The following is an 18,142-nucleotide window of genomic DNA, read 5'->3' on the forward strand; positions in this document are numbered from 1 at the left end:
TATATTGGAATCAGCAAAAACAGCCTTAATTATTTGGTTAAATTATATCACAAGTTATACATAGAGATACATAGATATAAAATAATATACACATATATGAAGGTGCTTATTTTATTTAAAAATATAACTTGGAATGTAACATACCGTGGACGTCTCTAGGAGGATTCATTCCAAGTATGCATTCTGAAATAACAAAGTAGGAAAATAAAAATAATGCAAATTTTAAAATTAACTCTCCCCTGACTTTTTTTCTTTTTTTTGGCTAGCTCATTTCTTCTCACACTTTTTAGCACTGGAGATTTTTATAGCTTTGACACAAAAATGACTTAAAATAGTAAATCACCAAATAAGAAATAAACTGTTCCTTATGCACGTGGTTTTAGGTACCTTCAACCAATGTTCTCCTTCGCTAGCTAATACTGAATATCTGTTGTAGAATCACCTCTTTTAAGCTCTGTGTGTGATTAAAATGTGATTTGTTTAATGAAGATTTAAAATATATTTGGAAGGTGTAGGAACATTAGAATTCAAGGTAAAATTAAAACCAAACCCTAACTTAATGCAAAAACATTTATGATCATTTACTTCCAATGATAGGACATTTTAGAAACATTTTCCCTTGCTTACTCTCCTTCCCTTCTCTCTGCTAGGCAGGCAAATTATTTATATCAAAACCTCTCACAAGTTCTAATAGATTATATCAATTATTATTAGAAATAATTGTTATATGATAATTCCCAAATATGGATCACTTTATACATTTACAACTATAGGGAAACCCATTAAGCTAAGTCACATGAAGCTCTTTTTCCTTCTTTTGAATATCTACATATAATGTTGTGAATCTGAAATTACTCTATCAGCCTTGTGTATTGGTAACAGCACTGAGTCACGAAGAGGAAATACTGTTCTTCAAAGACAGGATTTGAGCATTTCAAATGCTGCAGACCTAAAGCTTTCAACTCCATGCCACAATATTTAGTATGCTGTGTGTGTGTGTGTTTTTTTTAAACTTTTAAAATAAGAAAGGAGAGAATTTCTTCAGATTTCTAGATGCTGTTTAAATAGGTATGAAAACAAGATTTGCAGCTTCTTTGGTCTTATATTTTTGCCAAAGTTAAAGGAACAACTAAAATAAGAGGTTCTGAAGGACTGGTCTATGATGAAATATGAAAGGAATTAAATATGTATAGTCTCGAAGGAGCATCCAAAAAAAAAAAAAAAAAAACCGAGATTGTGGTTTACAAGTAGATAAAATGACTCCATGAAGACTTTTGTTTTTAAAGCGCGAGGCAGAGAAATAATCATTTGCACGGATTGTGAATAAGGTAAGAAATAGCAAATGTATCCTGAAGTTATGTCAGCTCAGTTTTAATAGGTGTTGGGGGCAGTGGGGTGGGGGTGTGGAATCCACAACGGTAAGACTGACCAGACAGCACACCCAGCGGAACCACGCCACCCTGGAAATTCTCTCTTGAGACCCAGAGAAGCTTTTCCGTGTCTGAGTCTAAGAAACTGGAGTAGGAGAGCAAGAAAACACAAGTTCATCTACACACCTAATAATTCAGCAATTCTGAGGAAAAAGCCAGGATTTTTTAAACCCAAAAACAAGGGCAAAAATGAGGAGATTGTGAAAACTATGGTAACTCTTAAAAACTTTGTTGTGTATCAGCAGCCTCGAGAACACAGCAAATGTGGTTAAACTGGGGAGGGGGAAGGGGTGGGGGGGGTGAGAAACTGCTGCCCAGGTGAAGTAGCACCTGTGGAGGTTTGAAGTGATTTACCCATGAAGCTGTTAAAGATGCCAGAACCCAAACAGCAAGAGAGGAAAGGTTGTGTGTGTTTATGACAGCGAACAATGAATCTGGTAGGTCATCCTCCAGCGTGCTTGCTCGCGTGCTCTCTTTCTCTCTTCCCTACATCCCCTATTGAGTGTAATTACATGCCAGGCAATGGGTGAAGTGCTTTTATATACTTTGCCTGATTTAATCCTTGCAAGAACATCATTGCTATCCCCATTTTACAGATAAGAAGCCTCACCCTTGGAGAGTTCAGGGAGCTTGCCCAAATTCACATTACTCTTGACCTACACACACACACACACACACACACACACACACACACACACACACACACTCTCTCATATCTACATATAAGACCACATGCATAGTAAGCTATGTTCCTTTTTGATCATGATTATTTATTTTTGTGGGTATCCTTGGTAGAGTTCTAAAAAATTAACTCTGATCTCATCTTTCACTTTTATCCTCTGCTGTCTCAGGGTCTGGATCAGAAAGTATCTTGGAAATTCTTCACCATGCAAACCTCCTATCTTTAGGAGTCAGATTTTAAAGTCATTTCTGTCATCCACAGAGTTTGAGGAGAAAGCCAAGGTCCATTTGGCTGAGAAGCTTTTACATTGATGATAATATAAAATGGTGTTTTAGTCTTTCCCCACCTCCACTAGTTCAAAAGGGCATCTTTAGGACTTTTCTAGATACGAGGTATTTGATTCACTTGCCTTCAGCATTCCTTGAACGCTACCTCTGTCCCAGGCAAGGTGCTAGGCTCACTGGTGACAAAGGCCAAACAGATGAGAGAAAAGAAGTGTCATGGCTGCTAGTGGACACATGTCCAGGGTCCCAGGAACTGGTGGGAGGGAATGTAAGAGAAAGAGGGGCCAGCAGCCCCTGGTGGGCTCAGGAAAGGCTTCCTTCCTAGCAGAGGTGATTTTTGACTTGACTTTTGGAGGTTGGGTAGATTTGTAGGTGGTTCAAAGAGCTACAGGAGGGGTTTAGGGAGGTGATGGTGGGGTGGGGAGATGGTGCTCTGGGCTGAATAAGCATCATGAGCAAGGGCGTGAGTTTATGAAACACATCAGTGTGTCAGTTCCAGTGTGGTTGGGCATAGGTTTGAGACCAGGTTGGTGCGGTGGGGAGGGAGTGTGGCAGTTCACAAATACATGGACATAGGTCATTGGAAGCACATGCAACCTGAGGAAATGTGAACTTCAACATGAGGGAAATTGATCTATCAAAGCCAAACTGGGAAATAACAGCATTAATATATATTTTAGAAAAATAAGTCTGTCAACAACAGCTCGGTGAGTTGGAGGGGGTAGAGATGAGGAGTGGGGAGCTACTGCAGTTGTCAGACAAGGGGTCATGAGGATCTGGATTAAGGTAGAAGCAATGGAGATGAAAGAGGGGGTTGAGGTGAGGGAGGGGGAGGAGTCTCCCCAACATCTGTCCATTAATAGCAGTAGAGAAGATCAGAAACAGTGGGTTTGGAGAGCGACATCGTGATGTTTCTCTGAGCTTTGGATGCCCAGAACAGAATAGGAGGTGCTGGTGGGGAAAACAAATTCTGGGGAGAGGTTTCATTTAGAAATAATGAGCTGAACATCCTCAGAATATCTATGGTAGTTTCAGATTGTATCTATGGTACAGTCAAACTATCTATGATAGTTTCAGAGACTGTTTCCAGTGAGAAGAGACCATTCACGGGTTCTGGGATTATCAACATTCCAGGAGTGAGCAGAAGAGGGAGCAATCAAGGAGATGGAGCTAGGAAAAGAAAGAGGAGAGAATAAGGAAAAAGAATAAAGGAAAATGCAGCTGGGCGCAGTGGCTCATGCCTGTAATCCCAGCACTTTGGGAGGCCAAGGCGAGTGGATCACCTAAGGTCAGGAGTTCGAGACCAGCCTCACCAACATGGTGAAACCCCATCTCTACTAAAAATACAAAAATTAGCCAGACATGGTGGTGGACACCTGTAATCCCAACTATTCGAGAGGCTGAGGCAGGAGAATCACTAGAACCCGGGAGGTGGAGGTTGCGGTGAGCCAAGATTGCACCGTTGTACTCCAGCCTAGGAGACAGGGTGAGACTCCGTCTCTAAATAATAAATAAATAAATAAATTAATTAATTAATTAATTAATTTTAAAAATTAAAAAAAAAAGAAAAGTAAGAAAAGAATAAAGGAAAATGCTAGGTTTGGAGGAAAGCCATGTCCCAAAGCCCACAAAAGGGCTATGAAAACAAGGACTGAAAATATTCCACTGGATTTGTCTACAGAGAGTGCCATGTAACATTTGCTAGAAGAGATTCAGTTGAGTGGCAGCAGCAGAAATGGAGCAGAGAGTAGAAAGCAAATGGGATGTAGGGAAGGAGAGAATGAAACATGTTGGAGGAGGGAGGGAAACTGGTGGGGTAGCAGGAGGAGGGAAAGACCAGTGTTGAGAGGTGTATGTGTACGTGTGCGTGTGTGTAAGATGGAAGCAAACTGAGAAAATTAGTGTTTGCCATGTGTGTTTTACTGAAGATAAAATTCATCAGCTTCCACTTCAACCCAGGTCTTCCTCTTGTTTTCCCCACTGCACCATCATTCTCCCAGTTCCAGACTTGGATCCATGAATTGATCTTTGCCCTCATTCAGTCTGTTGCCAAGGGCTCTTTTTTGTTTCTTTGGTTGATAACAATTCAGCCCCCACCTTTCAATTCCTATTGACATCATTCTGGTTCAAGTTCTCATTACCTCTCTGCTGATTTCTTACAAAGATCTCCGAGAAAGGGGGTTCCTGCTAATTGTACACAGTACTTCCAGATTAGTCTCCCACACCATAGTTCTGCCAACCATGTTCTCCTGGGCATCTGGAATTCAATGCAAGGTCTTTAGCACAGTCCTGCAGGATTAAGAGCCACCCTTCCTGTCCTCATCTTGGAGGGGGGCAGATTCTTCTGCCTCAGGTGAAATTGCCTCTCAAAGACCAATCACATGCTTCATCATCACCTCCACATCTCCTGTGTGACTTGAATTATAATGTGTTTTGGGTTATAGCTATTTAAATATATTGGGGGTGGGGCGGGTGAGAGGAGGTAGTGGAACCACCCCTTCCCTGGCTTTAGGTTTCTATGGGGAACAACATTCCTTAGTGTAAAACTCTTGACCTCTTTTTACACCCTCATTCCTCCTCCACCATAAAAGATTGAATTATCTGGTTAGTAGCGTTGGAAGCAGAAACCAGTTGTAGAAGGCAGAAGCATAAAATGAACCCCTCAAACTTTCCACCCTAATCCCTGGGACTGGGAATATGATGAGGGATCATGCTCTGGTTATGTTACATGGAAAAAAAAGAGATTTTTTTTGTATATGTAATTAAGGTTACTAATCAGTTGGCTTTCACTCACGCAACAGAGGGATTTTCCTGGTAGCCCTAATCTAATCACAGGAGACCATTACAAACACAGTGTTTTCTCAGGCTGGGACAGAAGTGAAGTCAGCGTTGTAGCTGGAAGACAGAGCAGGCACTTGCAAGAACTAGAGAGCAGTCTCTAGATGCTGAGGGTGACCCCTGGTTGACAGCCAGCAAGGAAATGAGGGCCACCATGCTACAGCCCCATGGAATTGCATTCTGCCAGCCACCTGCATGAGTTTGGAGGTGAATTTCTCCCTAAAGCCTTCAAGTAAGGCCTCAGGTTAGCCAACCTCTGGAGTTTTGGCCTTGTGAAGCTCTGAGCAGAGAATCTAGTACAGCACCACCAGATTTCTGACCTGCAGATCTGTGGGCTAAATTTGTTTAAACTGCTAAGCTTGGCAATTTGCTCGTTTGATAGCAATAAAAAAAAAACAAGTACCCTGGGTATGCTCTTTCCCTTTTCCTTATTCTTTTGGGGAGACACTGCTTAGGTATTGGTGAGTGAGTCTCCCTACTTCTGGAACTCAGTGGCAGGAAGTCACATACCTAAGCCATGCTCTCCAAAAGTTCTATCAGTGACAAAGCTGGTATTTTTTATCTCCATCTGCTTGACTCCTTTGTCATCTCACTGTTGATTGTGGATCACTGGAGAGCAGGGGTGTTTTTTATGGAGCCTCCTAACAGCCCACTAGATAATTGCCTTAGTCTCTCTAGATTCACTCTCATTCCCACACAAATGCACCAGTGGATTGTGAATACCTTGCCAGCGAGGCTGTGTTTTACCCACCTTTAAATTCCCTAGGCAGTACTGCAGAAAGTGAATGTGTATCTGAGCCGCTGCGAGTCTGGTTAACAGATTCTGCCTCAGCAGGTCTGGGAAGAAGCCTGAGATTCTCGGTTTCGCATAAGCTCCCAGTGATGCCACTGCCGCTGGTTCAAGGTTTGCACTCAGAGTTGGAGCATTCAGTATCTCAGATAGAACATTTTTTTTGTTTGTTTTGTTTGTTTTTTTTTTGAGACACAGTCTTGCTGTCACCCAGGCTGGAGTGCAGTGGCGTGATCTCCGCTCACTGCAACCTCCACCTCCTGGGTTCAAGTGATTCTCCTGCCTCAGCCTCCTGAGTAGCTGGAACTACTGGCACGCACCACCATACCCAGGTAATTTTTGTATTTTTTGTAAAGATGGGATTTCACCATGTTGTCCAAGCTGGTCTCAAACTCCTGACCTGAAGTGATCTGCACACCTCGGCCTCATAAAGTGTTGAGATTACAGGTGTAAGCCACCATACCCGGTGGAGATTGGACTTTTTAAGTTGTTGTTATGGCCTGAATGTTTGTATCCCTCCAAAATTCACGTTGAAGCCCTAATCCTCTATATGCTGCTATGAGTAGGGTCTGTGGGAGGTGATTAGATTAAGATGAGGTTGTAAGGCTGGGGTCCTCATGATGGGATTAATGCCCTTATAAGAAAAGACCAGATTGATCTCTCTCTCTCTCTCTCTCTCTCTCTCTCTCTCCCCCTACCTCCACTGAACCCAATCATGCTGGCACTCTGATCTCAGACTTCCCAACCTCCAGAGCTATGAGGCAATAAATGCCTGCTGTTTAAGCCACCCAGTCTGTGGTATTTTGTTATAGCAGCCTGAGATGACCAAGACAAGTATGGTAATAGAAGTCACCAGTACATCTTCTATCAGGCCTCACAAGGAGCCGCTTTATATACATTAATTATCCCATTTAATTATTGAGCAGTGAGTGGTCCATCATTACTCCCTTCACTTTACAAAGGAGGACACTTAAGATTTAGTAATCGGCCCATTCTAAGCTCATGCAGTTTGCCTGCAGAGTGCCCAGTTGTAGCCAGCAGTTTGCAAGATGGTCAAAACATATTGCCAGTCAGATTTCCTTATTAGATCCTGACAAGTTGCCTTTACACCATGAGGACAGGCTGAGTTCAGAGGCTCAAGCTTCTAACTCCAGTGCTTTGGAAGGCCAAGGCTGGATGATTGCTTGAGCGCAGGAGTTTGAGACCAGCCTGGGCAACACAGCAAGACCCCATCTCTACAAAAAACAAAAACTATGCGGACATTCTTTCTTATTCTAGAGCAGCACGTCCAATGAGAGTCAGCCGGGCGAGGTGGCTCATGCCTATAATCCCAGCACTTTGGGAGGCTGAGGCGGGCAGATCACGAGGTCAGGAGATCAAGACCATCCAGCTAACACGATGTAACCCTGTCTCTACTAAAAATACAAAAAAATTAGCTGGGCGTGGTGGCGGGCGCCTGTAATCCCAGCCTCTCAGGAAGCTGAGGCAGGAGAATGGTGTGAACCCGGGAGGCGGAGGTTGCAGTGAGCTGAGACCACGCTACTGCACTCCAGCCTGGGTGACACAGCGAGACTCGGTCTCAAAAAAAAAGAAAAAAGAAGAAATATAATGAGAGTCATATACATAATTTAAGATTTTCTAGTAGCCACATTTAAAAAGTAAAGAAATGGGCAAAATAAATTGTAATATGTTTTATTTAACCCAATCTATTGAAAAATTGTTATTTGAACACGTAATCAATATGAAAATTATTAATGAGCTATTTTACATTTTTCTTTTTTTTTCTGTACTATGTCTTCAAAAGTCTGTGTGTATTTTACATTTATAGCGCATCTCAATTTGGTTTAGCCACATTGCAAGTGGCCAATACTCACATGGGGCTAGTGGCTACCATACGGGACAGTACAGTTCTACCGGAACCACTCAAAATGCAATTAACCCTGGATAGCAATTTTGCTACTAGTCTGCTAGTGCTTGAGCGAGCCCTGTTTTTAAACTGCTGTTAGTGAGGACCATTAAATAGTGCATCTTTCTTGACTCATGTTTTCCCTCTGAGCTGTCCTGAAGCGAAGTTCAGAATTTTTATTACAGCATCACTTGATTGACTCAAAGGTGGAAGAACACACATACACAGCAGCAATAACTGAGTTACAAAGGCCTACTAACCACTGTCAACACCACTAATGCATTTTTACAGCCATGGATAGCCACAAGTTAATCTCATACATTGTTCATTTCCTCTTAACATTCACCAGCCATGCATGCCTCAGCCTATAAAACAGTGCTTTGGTTTCCTTGAGCTCTAAAACAATATTACAAAAGCATCTCCTGTCCCTTTCTTTTCCAGCAAAACTAGTTCCCCATGAAACACACCTGATGTATTTTTAAATATAAGCATTATGGATCAGAAATTGGAGGTTCTATTTTTAATAGGCCGTGATTTTACATTTTTCTTTTTTAAACGATACTCACTCTCAAATAGGAATTCCTACAAACAGGTTTATTTTGAAATATGGCATATAAATTTTTCAAAAAACCACTCAGTGTTTCAGTTTGCTAGCAATCTACCAGTTCACACACAGCAATAGATCACTTCAGTGAGGCAGCTACTGGTCTAAGCTATGGAATCCATCCTCATCAGAAGAAGTAACCAAGGAGTGGGAATGTGGGAGAGGTTCATAACAGAAACCACTGCCCCTACTTTCCTGCGTTGGTTCTCAAGAGCTGCTGGGAACCCTCGAAGGTCCAAGTGTCTCTTTTGGGCAAAGATACCAGTTTCTGGCTGGGCACGGTGGCTCATGCCTGTAATCCCAGCACTTTGGGAGGCAGAGGTGGGCGGATCATGAGGTCAGGAGTTTGAGACCAGCCTGGCCAACATGGTGAAACCCCATCTCTACTGAAAATACAAAAAGTAGCTGGGCGTGGTGGCACGTGCCTGTAGTCCTAGCTACTCAGAAGGCTAAGGCAGGAGAATCGTTTGAACTCGGAAGGCGGAGGTTGCAGTGAACTGAGATGGCGCCACTGCACTCCAACCTGGGGGACAGAGCCAGACCCATCTCAAAAATAAATAAATAAATAATAAAAAAATAAACAAAATTTACCAGTTTCTATCTGTTAGTCCTATGGGTTGAATACACAGGTTAAGGGGCCGATGTGTGAACCCTGGAAAGGGTGTGGGCCCTTCTCCACATTCCCTTTGGTTCCATCAGCTACAGACAGAGGTATGTTTTAAGAGATACACTGAGAAGTCATTCTCCACATGAAACCAGTCTTCTCTTTGAGTGATATCCTTCAGCTAAGCATTGTGGGAAAATATCCAAGTGGAGCATCTGAAAATTGTGCTTCAGGGAGGGGAGTTTAGGGACTTGTCCACAGCCTTCAGTTCCCTAATGGGTGAATGTCACACCAATAAGATTTTCTGGTGGATGATAGATGCAGAGTCTATAAAGTTGCTAATACTTCTAGAATCTGCTTTCTTTCGTAATCTGCTTTATTTGAGGCATTTTAGTTAGTTAATATATTTAAAGCTATTTCCACCACAATGAATTAGAAACATGACATGATTTTTCTAAGTTGAGTAAAAAAGAAATGAATGAATGTATGAATTAAAGGCAGGGGTCCTGTTCCTCATGTCCCACATGCCATCCCACAGCAAATGATCCTTCCCAAACGGAATCGTTTATTTGGATTCCTTGTGTTTATAATTTACTCTTTCACTAGGAGAATTATGAAATAGGAAAGTATTTTTTCCTTATGCAACTTTTGTCTTCAAAAATAACTGAGTTATTTTAATTTTAATTGGTTCTTGACGGGAGGAGGGTAGGGGATTAACTGCAGACCAGCTTGATAAGACAACCCTTAGTGAGCTGGTAGAGGAGTAGGTAGGTCTATGTTAGAACTTAAATGTGGACAATGGTGGGTACAGGACAGGCAAAGGAAATTCCCCAAAGCTGGCTGAAACAGCAAATTTCTACATGGACAACTAATTCTTGGATACTTGGAGTAAAGACATTAATATATATTATTATAAAGACATAAATACATATATATTCTACATGAAGATATGAGTGACTTTTTTACACACACACACACACACACACACACACACACACACACACACATTATCTTCAAATTATAGGTAGGTAATCATTCACTCAGATTCCAAATTCCAAAGTTAAGTTTTAGAGTTATTGATGATTGGATTCATTCATGCAATTAACAGGAACCCCAGTATATTTGAGTGCAGGAGTACTCACTATCTCATAAGGTAGAGGAACCTGTAGGAAGTTTGTCACTAGCCATGCGAGCAAGTTAGTTACTTACCTTGTCCCAGCCTCAGCCTCCTCATCCACAAAACAAGAGGCTTGGACAAGGTGGGCTTCCCAGCTCCAGGAACATTTATGCAAATGCCAGTTGGAATTGTGGGAAATCGGCCTGGGTCTGGTGCTTACCCACGTCAGCATATGGCTAGAGTGAACTTGGGTTTCAAGTGGGAAGGGGCCAGAAAGGAAAAAGAGGACCCAGAATCAACTAGAGATAGGACATTTTAAGGACTTTCCCATTTCACATAGGGTTTCTCTAATTTCAGGGAAGTATTGCCTATTTTAAAAAGCAGATTCAAGGAGATATGATTTAAAACAAGTATACACATAAAAATAACTCTGAGATTCTGCATCTTCTAGAAAATCACAGAGACACATTGCTATCGTATTCTATAATTTACATGGTGATTGAGAATAGACACAGTTACTCAGTGTTATCCAAAATAATTTATTATTACAATCATTAAAAATATTAAAATTCAGCTCTTTCATTAATTCCGTCTACTCCATCCCCACCAAATTAGTGAATTTCACTATGTATGATACTACAAAATAATAGTTTAAAAATAATATGGATGTACAACATAGTTGAATTCCCATGCAATAAACAGATAAGGTTCATTATTATTATTATTATTACAACTGTTACTATCTCAAGTTTGTGACTTTTTCACTAAAATAAAAATTTTCCTATTTATGATCCTATATAGACTATAGAGAAATTTCCCATAAACATAGCAGAATTCCTTAGAAAGGGAATATAGAAGCTTTAGCTAAATTTTGGATGCCGAATCACCCATTTGTTTTGGGACATAGAAAGTCTACTGAAGAATCCAGAGTAAGACCTTGGTCTTCCTCTTGATCTTAGTCTACTTACAAGGTCTTGATCTGTGAAGGAATTGCTGAGATATCTACATTTGTCAATTAAATAATAAATTGCCAAATATCAGCCTTAGAGTATTCTATAGGACTCGGATAAGATGGCAAATACTTTCATATTAATCTTGCTATCTTCGAATTTGGAAAACAGACTTTTACATGAAATAGTTGGCTAAGACTATCACTATCCTGCTTTCTTGTGGGGTCATGAAATTGCCATAGTCTACAAAAACTTTAAAATTTCATGTAGTCTGAAATATAAAATAGCTGGAAAAAGCAACAATAGAAGTAATAATCCTATTCTCTAATTACATAATTACATTTTCTAACTTTCATGAAATTGCTAAGATCTGTATTGTAATGGTTACATATTTTCAGGTTACATTATTAATATTATACAACTGATATTCAATAAATGATACCATTTTTATGGATAATACACTGAAATGGAATAGTAAACATTTTTGTGGAGACTTCTCATAAAACATCACTTACCTCAAACAATAGTTAAGTGAGATTTAAACTATTTTTATATGATTGTTTTGGACTTGCTTAGAAAAATACTACCATTTAAATCTATTTTCTAAAATGTAAGGCAAATTTTGCTAGAATTTTTGAATTAAAAAATGGTGCTATTTCTGTGGAGTTCTCTTTTTGAAAGGTATAGAGAAAGAGTGGAAAGATTTTTTAATAAAATTAAACTAAAACATCTGAAAATATATATGACTTGATAGCTAATTTTTAATTTATATTTATATGTGCAATGAAAGCTATATTCAGAGATCACCCAAAAATTTTTAGAAACATACAAACAACACTGAAAAATGTTATCACATATTTTTACAGAGTAGGTTGTTTTGAAAACAGCAAAGAAACAGATGATCACCAAAATATTATCACAAATGAGCCAAGAAATAAATTATAGGTCATTTCTAGTTGACCACTGACAAATTAGTGCACTAATCTTAAGTGACTATATAGCACACTCCCATTTTTTTCTTTTCTAGTTATCTTAACAATTCAAATGTGCCGGGCGCGGTGGCTCAAGCCTGTAATCCCAGCACTCTGGGAGGCCAAGGAGGGCAGATCACGAGGTGAGGAGATCGAGACCATCCTGTGAATGGTGAAACCCCGTCTCTACTAAAAATACAAAAAATTAGCCGGGCGTGGTGGCGGGAGCCTGTAGCCCCAGCTACTGGGGAGGCTGAGGTGGGAGAATGGTGTAAACCCGGGAGGCAGAGGTTGCGGTGAGCCGAGATCGCGCCAGTGCACTCCAGCCTGGGCAACAGAGCAAGACTCCATCTCAAAAAAAACAAAAAAACAAAAAAAAGATTCAAATGCATGTGAAGATACCCATTTTGAGGAGAATTTAAAATGTATTATTGGTCGATACAGCACTTTTAGGTAAGGGGGGCCTGCAGCAAATATTTATATAAATGTGGGCTTTAAGATTTTTTCAAAAGTATTCTGTTTTAGGAAGTTCTGTAATTGACAGCTTCTCGATTTAGGAAGCATCTCAGGTTTTAGAGAAAAATATTCTAGATGAAGTCTTTTTCCTTAATGCAGAAGCAGTAAAGTTTCTAAAATAGAAATCATTTTGTTTAGCCTTCTCTTTAACCAAAGACACCAAATAATGAAGTGGACTTCTGAGAAGGAAAGAAGAAAAGTTTACCAAATATGCTAGTGGGGGCTCCACTTTTAGTCTGCAAACCTCTACACCCGGGGGCTGAGCTGTCAAATGGAGTCGGGTCCTGATTGAGCTGAATGACGGACACACAGTGCCCAGACACGGTGCACAGTGAACTCACTCTAGGAGACCTGCATGCCCCCTTCTCCCGATTCACCCACTGCTCTGGAGGTCATTATTTAACACCGGCAAATTGAACGATGACATGAAATGAAGTGCAAGATGCTGATATTTCTTCCCCCTCACTAATCACGCTCACAAGAGAATTCATTTCTTTTCTTTTTGCCTCAGGCATATCCAGGCTAGCAATTTTCATTTTGCTACCGAAATGATTTCCCCACTCCCCACCTTTCCCAATTAGAGTGGAAATGGATTAAGACTTCAGGTTAACCCCTCTGTTACTGGGAATGAGAAGGAAATAAAGTTATATGTAAGTTTTATTTTCACCGTTGTATATGATATTGTTTTCTGATCATGGTAAACATAGATTTAATTAATCACACTCTACCCCAAAGACATTCCTTTAGTGAAGACATGATACTGCATTAAGGTAAAGCAGCAAGAGAAAAACTTCTTTAGCCAGTATGTTATTCTGTTAACTTGTCATCTTTAAAGTGTTCTAGAATTCTTATGCATCAAATTAGGAAATTTGGATAAAAAATAGTAAGTTAAACAGAAGCATAAAAGCACATTGGTTCTTCAATTACAGAGAATGGATACAACAAAAGTTAATACTTCCTTGGCTTTTACTAAACTTGAAATATTTGTTTCTAAAAAATTTAAGTGTGAATAAATATCTAGAAAATGCTGGATCATCTGAAACTTATCAAGTAGCTTTTCCCCCTACAGAACCTAAAAATAAAAACTTCTCTAGAAAAAAGCATCCTCTCTTTACTGATCTTTAAAATGTTTAAATGTTGAAGCCCTGAGTTGTATACCTCACATAACTCCTCTGTAGCAACCTATAAAACAAGAATCCTCTCTCCTGGCGGGCTGTTTATTTTGCTGTGAACAGAAGAGAAGGAGATTCGGTATTTCTGAAAATAACCGGAATTCCCCTTTGAGACAAAGTTTTGGATTTTCTAAAGTAAATACGGTACTTTTCTATTTTTTAAACTAATATGTAAGTGTATATACTATTGGCTTTGTTGGTCAAGAAAATAGTTCATCATACCAGGAAGAGACCGGATAGCAGAACAGCAGCCTATGAATGCATTAGATTTTGGTTATGCTTGGTTTTGACAGGTTTGGTTTTTTTTTTTTTTTTTTTTTTTTTTTGAGAGAGAGTCTTGCTCTGTTACCCAGGCTGGAGTGCAGTGGTGTGATCTCGGCTCACTGCAAGCTCCGCCTCCTGGGTTCACGCCATTCTCCTGCCTCAGCCTCCCTAGTAGCTGGGACTACAGGCACCCGCCACCACGCCTGGCTAATTTTTTGTATTTTCAGTAGAGACGGGGTTTCACCGTGTTAGCCAGGATGGTCTCGATCTCCTGACCTCGTGATCCGCCCACCTCGGCCTCCCAAAGTGCTGGGATTACAGGCATGAGCCACTGCTCCCAGCCTGTTTGGGGGTTTAAGAAAACATGAAACTGGGTTGGTTTGTCACTAGACATCCATGAAGTGTTGCTAGCCCATGAGGACAGAGAAAGCTGTGGAATTGATTCCTCAAAATCAAAAGCCTTATTTATGCTGATAGGGCTATAACAACTGAGCAAATTTTAGTGGACAAATAGTAGAGGTCCTTAACATTTACTGAGCTATTCTGAGCTTCAGACATTGTGGCAAGGGCTTTCCGTGCATTATCTCATTTAATCCTTTTGCTAATACTATTAAGTGAGGAACCATTATCCCTGAAGGCTTAAAGAGGTTAGACAACTTACCCGAGGCCACATAGAGATGGAGCAGTGAAAGTGAGAATTTGACCCAGTCAGTGCACAGAGTAGAAAATCTTTGAATTACATGCATTTAAATAAAAAAAAGGCTGTTCTTCATAGTTCTCACTGAATAAGTTTCATAGACAATGACTTTCCTAAAGGACTCCTTTTGTTTCTGAAGGGCAGCCACTCTCCAGTTAAAGAGGATTTGCAAACAGACCCACTCGGGAGTGTAGTACAAGGAAAGGAACTGCTTTAGAAACACAGAACCCAGATAGATGGATAAATATCTTAATGCCTTTCCAGAATAGTACTTAAGGAGCAGAGCCCATCTTAGTTTGGGTTTGAGCCCATGGCCTTATGGTTTAAATATAAAATGCATTAAAGCTCTTTATTTAGAGAGTCACATGCCCTCTTGTGGGAGCAGCCCTGATTCTCCCTCTGACTTTAGTGAATGTACAATGCAAATAGGTGTTTTGATATTGTCATTAGTGTTCATTATTTATGAGGACTTGATCGCGTATTCAAAGCCAGCCAGGAGCGTCATGTGCCCCCTTCAGTGAAAACCTTGACCCTAAGGACAGCACTTTCCTGGTCTACAGCCTTTAGGAGCTCTTGACAGCAAGAAAACCTAAACAGGAGAATCCCACTTAGCATTTGCCCACAGGTAAGGAGCACAGAGAAGTAGACCTAGACTTCGAATTTAGCAAAAAGAAGTGTGCTGCCATGTGAAAAGTTTCTAAACGGTGACTTCTAAACCATAGGTTGTGACCCATAGATTGGTCGTTAATAATAATAATAACAAAATAAAGGCAAGAAGAAGAAATAGAACAGAATAACTGGAAAATAGAGTGCTTCATCCGTAGTAAGAGTGAATACTGCTTCCTGAAGCTCTCTTTTTGATTGACGTATCTCCCCCGAGCCCTGGCATACAATTTACTTCTTACTGTTTCTTGCTATTCAAAAAGTTTGCAAGCCTCTAGCCTAAAATGTCTTATTTTCTTAGTACTCAATTTGTTACTTGACTTGGTGTTTGGCTCCCTGTGACTCTCTGAAGTTCTCCTGACCTTTCTGTGCCTCTGCTTCCTCCTTTGCCAAGTCTAAAATCATGCCATTTAAAAGTTATCAAGAGAACCAAATTAAATCATAACTGCTGAAGTGGCTTGTCAAGCTAAACACAGTCATCAAAGGTGAAGGATTATTATGAAATAAAACAGAGTGAAGCTGGTTTGAAGGCCATCCTTCTGTGAAACAGCATTGGGTCATTTTGTTTAGAGATGAAAAGATTCTTAGCAAACATTTTGTAAAATCCATTTAGTTTACAGAGGGAAAAGGAGGCTCTGAAAAGTGAGTGACTTTTCTAAGCTCCCGAAACAGTGGCTGATCTGGGACCCCCTGACCTGTGAATTAGTGGTCCACCCCCATGCCCTGCCACTCCTCCAACAGCCGTTTTGCTACTTCTTTAAAAAAGGGAGGGTCTTGTGAAATTTTATTTACAGAAAATTTACAACTCATGCAAAGCAAAATGGATTTCTTCCCTTTCAAAGTGGTTTCCTGATTGCAATCACATAAATTAAACTCCAGCCCTAAGAAAGTCATTCGGATAGAATAATGATACATCTTCAAGAAGAGATACAGATAATTCTTTGAAATTCTCAAGAAATAATGCGATAAGATGCAAAAGGTTAAATATTATTAATCTTCCTGAAGTGTCAATCAGGAAGGTATTTTTAAATTGTATTGGAAAGAAAGAAGAGACAATGTTTCTTCCTATTAATGATCTGAACTGAAAGTAAGGGAAGAACTAAAAAATGTGCAAAATGTCCTGGGGAAAAAAAGTAGTGTAAAACATAGTCTTGGATGATACAGCAAGGTCGTTGCTCAATTTTATGTTGTAACACTATTTTAACTGTCACCAAGGGCTGGGATAGCAAATATTGCATCAACTCTGCAAGGTGTTTCCTGGGTTTTGTGGACAGGGGGTTCGGGGGAGGTGCAATCTCCATTCTTGTGAAGGCCAGATAAAGACTTCTGCTCCAAGCCACTATCTTTTTGTGCTAAAGCTGTAGATAACACAGTTTCACACCCTGCTGCCCAAGTCCTGCTTTCCCAATTTGTAGGTCTTTATTGCTAAAGTCTTTTGTGTTTGTTTTATCAGACACATTTTATCATCCTTCTCCAAACACCCTTTGTCAAAGTCAGCCTTTGAACTTCTTTTGCATATACATAGAATGGGACCAATGATTCAGGATATATAACAGGCTTATCTTATAATTCTAAAGAAAGAGGAACAGAGCCATTGACCTTTCTTCTATAGTATATTTTCTTGGGGCTGGTGTGTGTGTGTGTGTGTGTGTGGGTGTGTGTGTGTGGGTGTGTGTGTGTGGGTATGTGTTAGGGGTAAGATGTACAATCTCTTTACCTTTAGAAAATAATGCAATAGATTATCCTATACCAATATTTTATGCCTTTTAATTTTGCACAGATTAAGCCTGAATCTTAAGGTTCAACTTGTCTTGGATTGTACTAAAGGCCGCATTGCAGGTAAGGCTAATTTCGGGGTCTGATCCGTGTGGCTCCCCGTGCTCCTGACAGTACACCAGGACAACTTTGTGGTCCGTTCCATGTGCAGTCCCCATGCTCCTGACAGTACACTCGACCCTAAGACTCTTGCTTTGCTTGCCTTTAATATGGAACTGAGTATCAAACCTTGCTTGAGGAATTAATGCTTGCTCATATCACTTATATCTTTTAAACGTGGAAAACAGAGAGAATCCACTTGGAGCACATCAGATAGGTTTATTACTTTGTCCCTCCCTTGTCATTTTTTGCATGTCTCACATCAGACCCTACTCTGCAACTGTGAAAATACAGGATGGGATAGATGAAGAAGGTGGTACTCCTTCCTTCTCTGGGCACAGAGGCAGTTTCTCAATGCAGCTCACATGTGGCTACAAACACAGAGTATCACTTTCTTATGGAGACCAGGTCACTGTTCCTTAAAGAAAAAAAAAAAAAAAAAAAAAAAAAAGATGGTGTTCTGTTTGATAACCTGCACTTCTCCAGAGTGACCTGAGTCCAGCTCAGTCTGGAAGACTTGTCTTAGGCAGGTCCCCTGAGTCTCTGGCTCCAGCGGGCCATCCTCCATGGAAGATGAGCTTGTTTCATTGTTGCAAAGTATAGCCAAGCTGATACATTTTAGCAAGATTAAAACTTAATCTTTAGGGTTCTGGGTCCTCTCACCAAATTTTCTCTGCTCACACCATGATCTCTGTTGTCTCCTCCTCCTCCAGTTCCTCTTTCTTTCCTTTCTTCTTCTTTTCCTCCTCCCTCCTTGCTTCCTTCCGCCTCTTCCTCCT

The 18,142-nt window shown here is 40.3% G+C and overlaps 1 protein-coding gene across 23 annotated transcripts in view; it reads right to left on the minus strand.

The window, feature by feature from the left end:
- LOC105472675 (RUNX family transcription factor 1) overlaps positions 1-18,142 on the minus strand; it is a 1,100,727-nt gene that overhangs the window by 104,848 nt on the left and 977,737 nt on the right. For 21 of the 23 annotated variants that reach the window (XM_071095679.1, XM_071095683.1, XM_071095678.1 and 18 more), the window contains one exon: positions 145-183. The exons of the other annotated variants lie outside the window; for them this stretch is intronic. In XM_071095679.1, coding sequence (XP_070951780.1) covers positions 145-183 — 39 coding nt within the window. The remainder of the gene's footprint in view (positions 1-144; positions 184-18,142) is intronic. 23 annotated transcript variants of the gene reach the window in all.

Source organism: Macaca nemestrina, chromosome 4 (genome assembly GCF_043159975.1).
Source record: "Macaca nemestrina isolate mMacNem1 chromosome 4, mMacNem.hap1, whole genome shotgun sequence".
Taxonomy (NCBI): domain Eukaryota; kingdom Metazoa; phylum Chordata; class Mammalia; order Primates; family Cercopithecidae; genus Macaca; species Macaca nemestrina.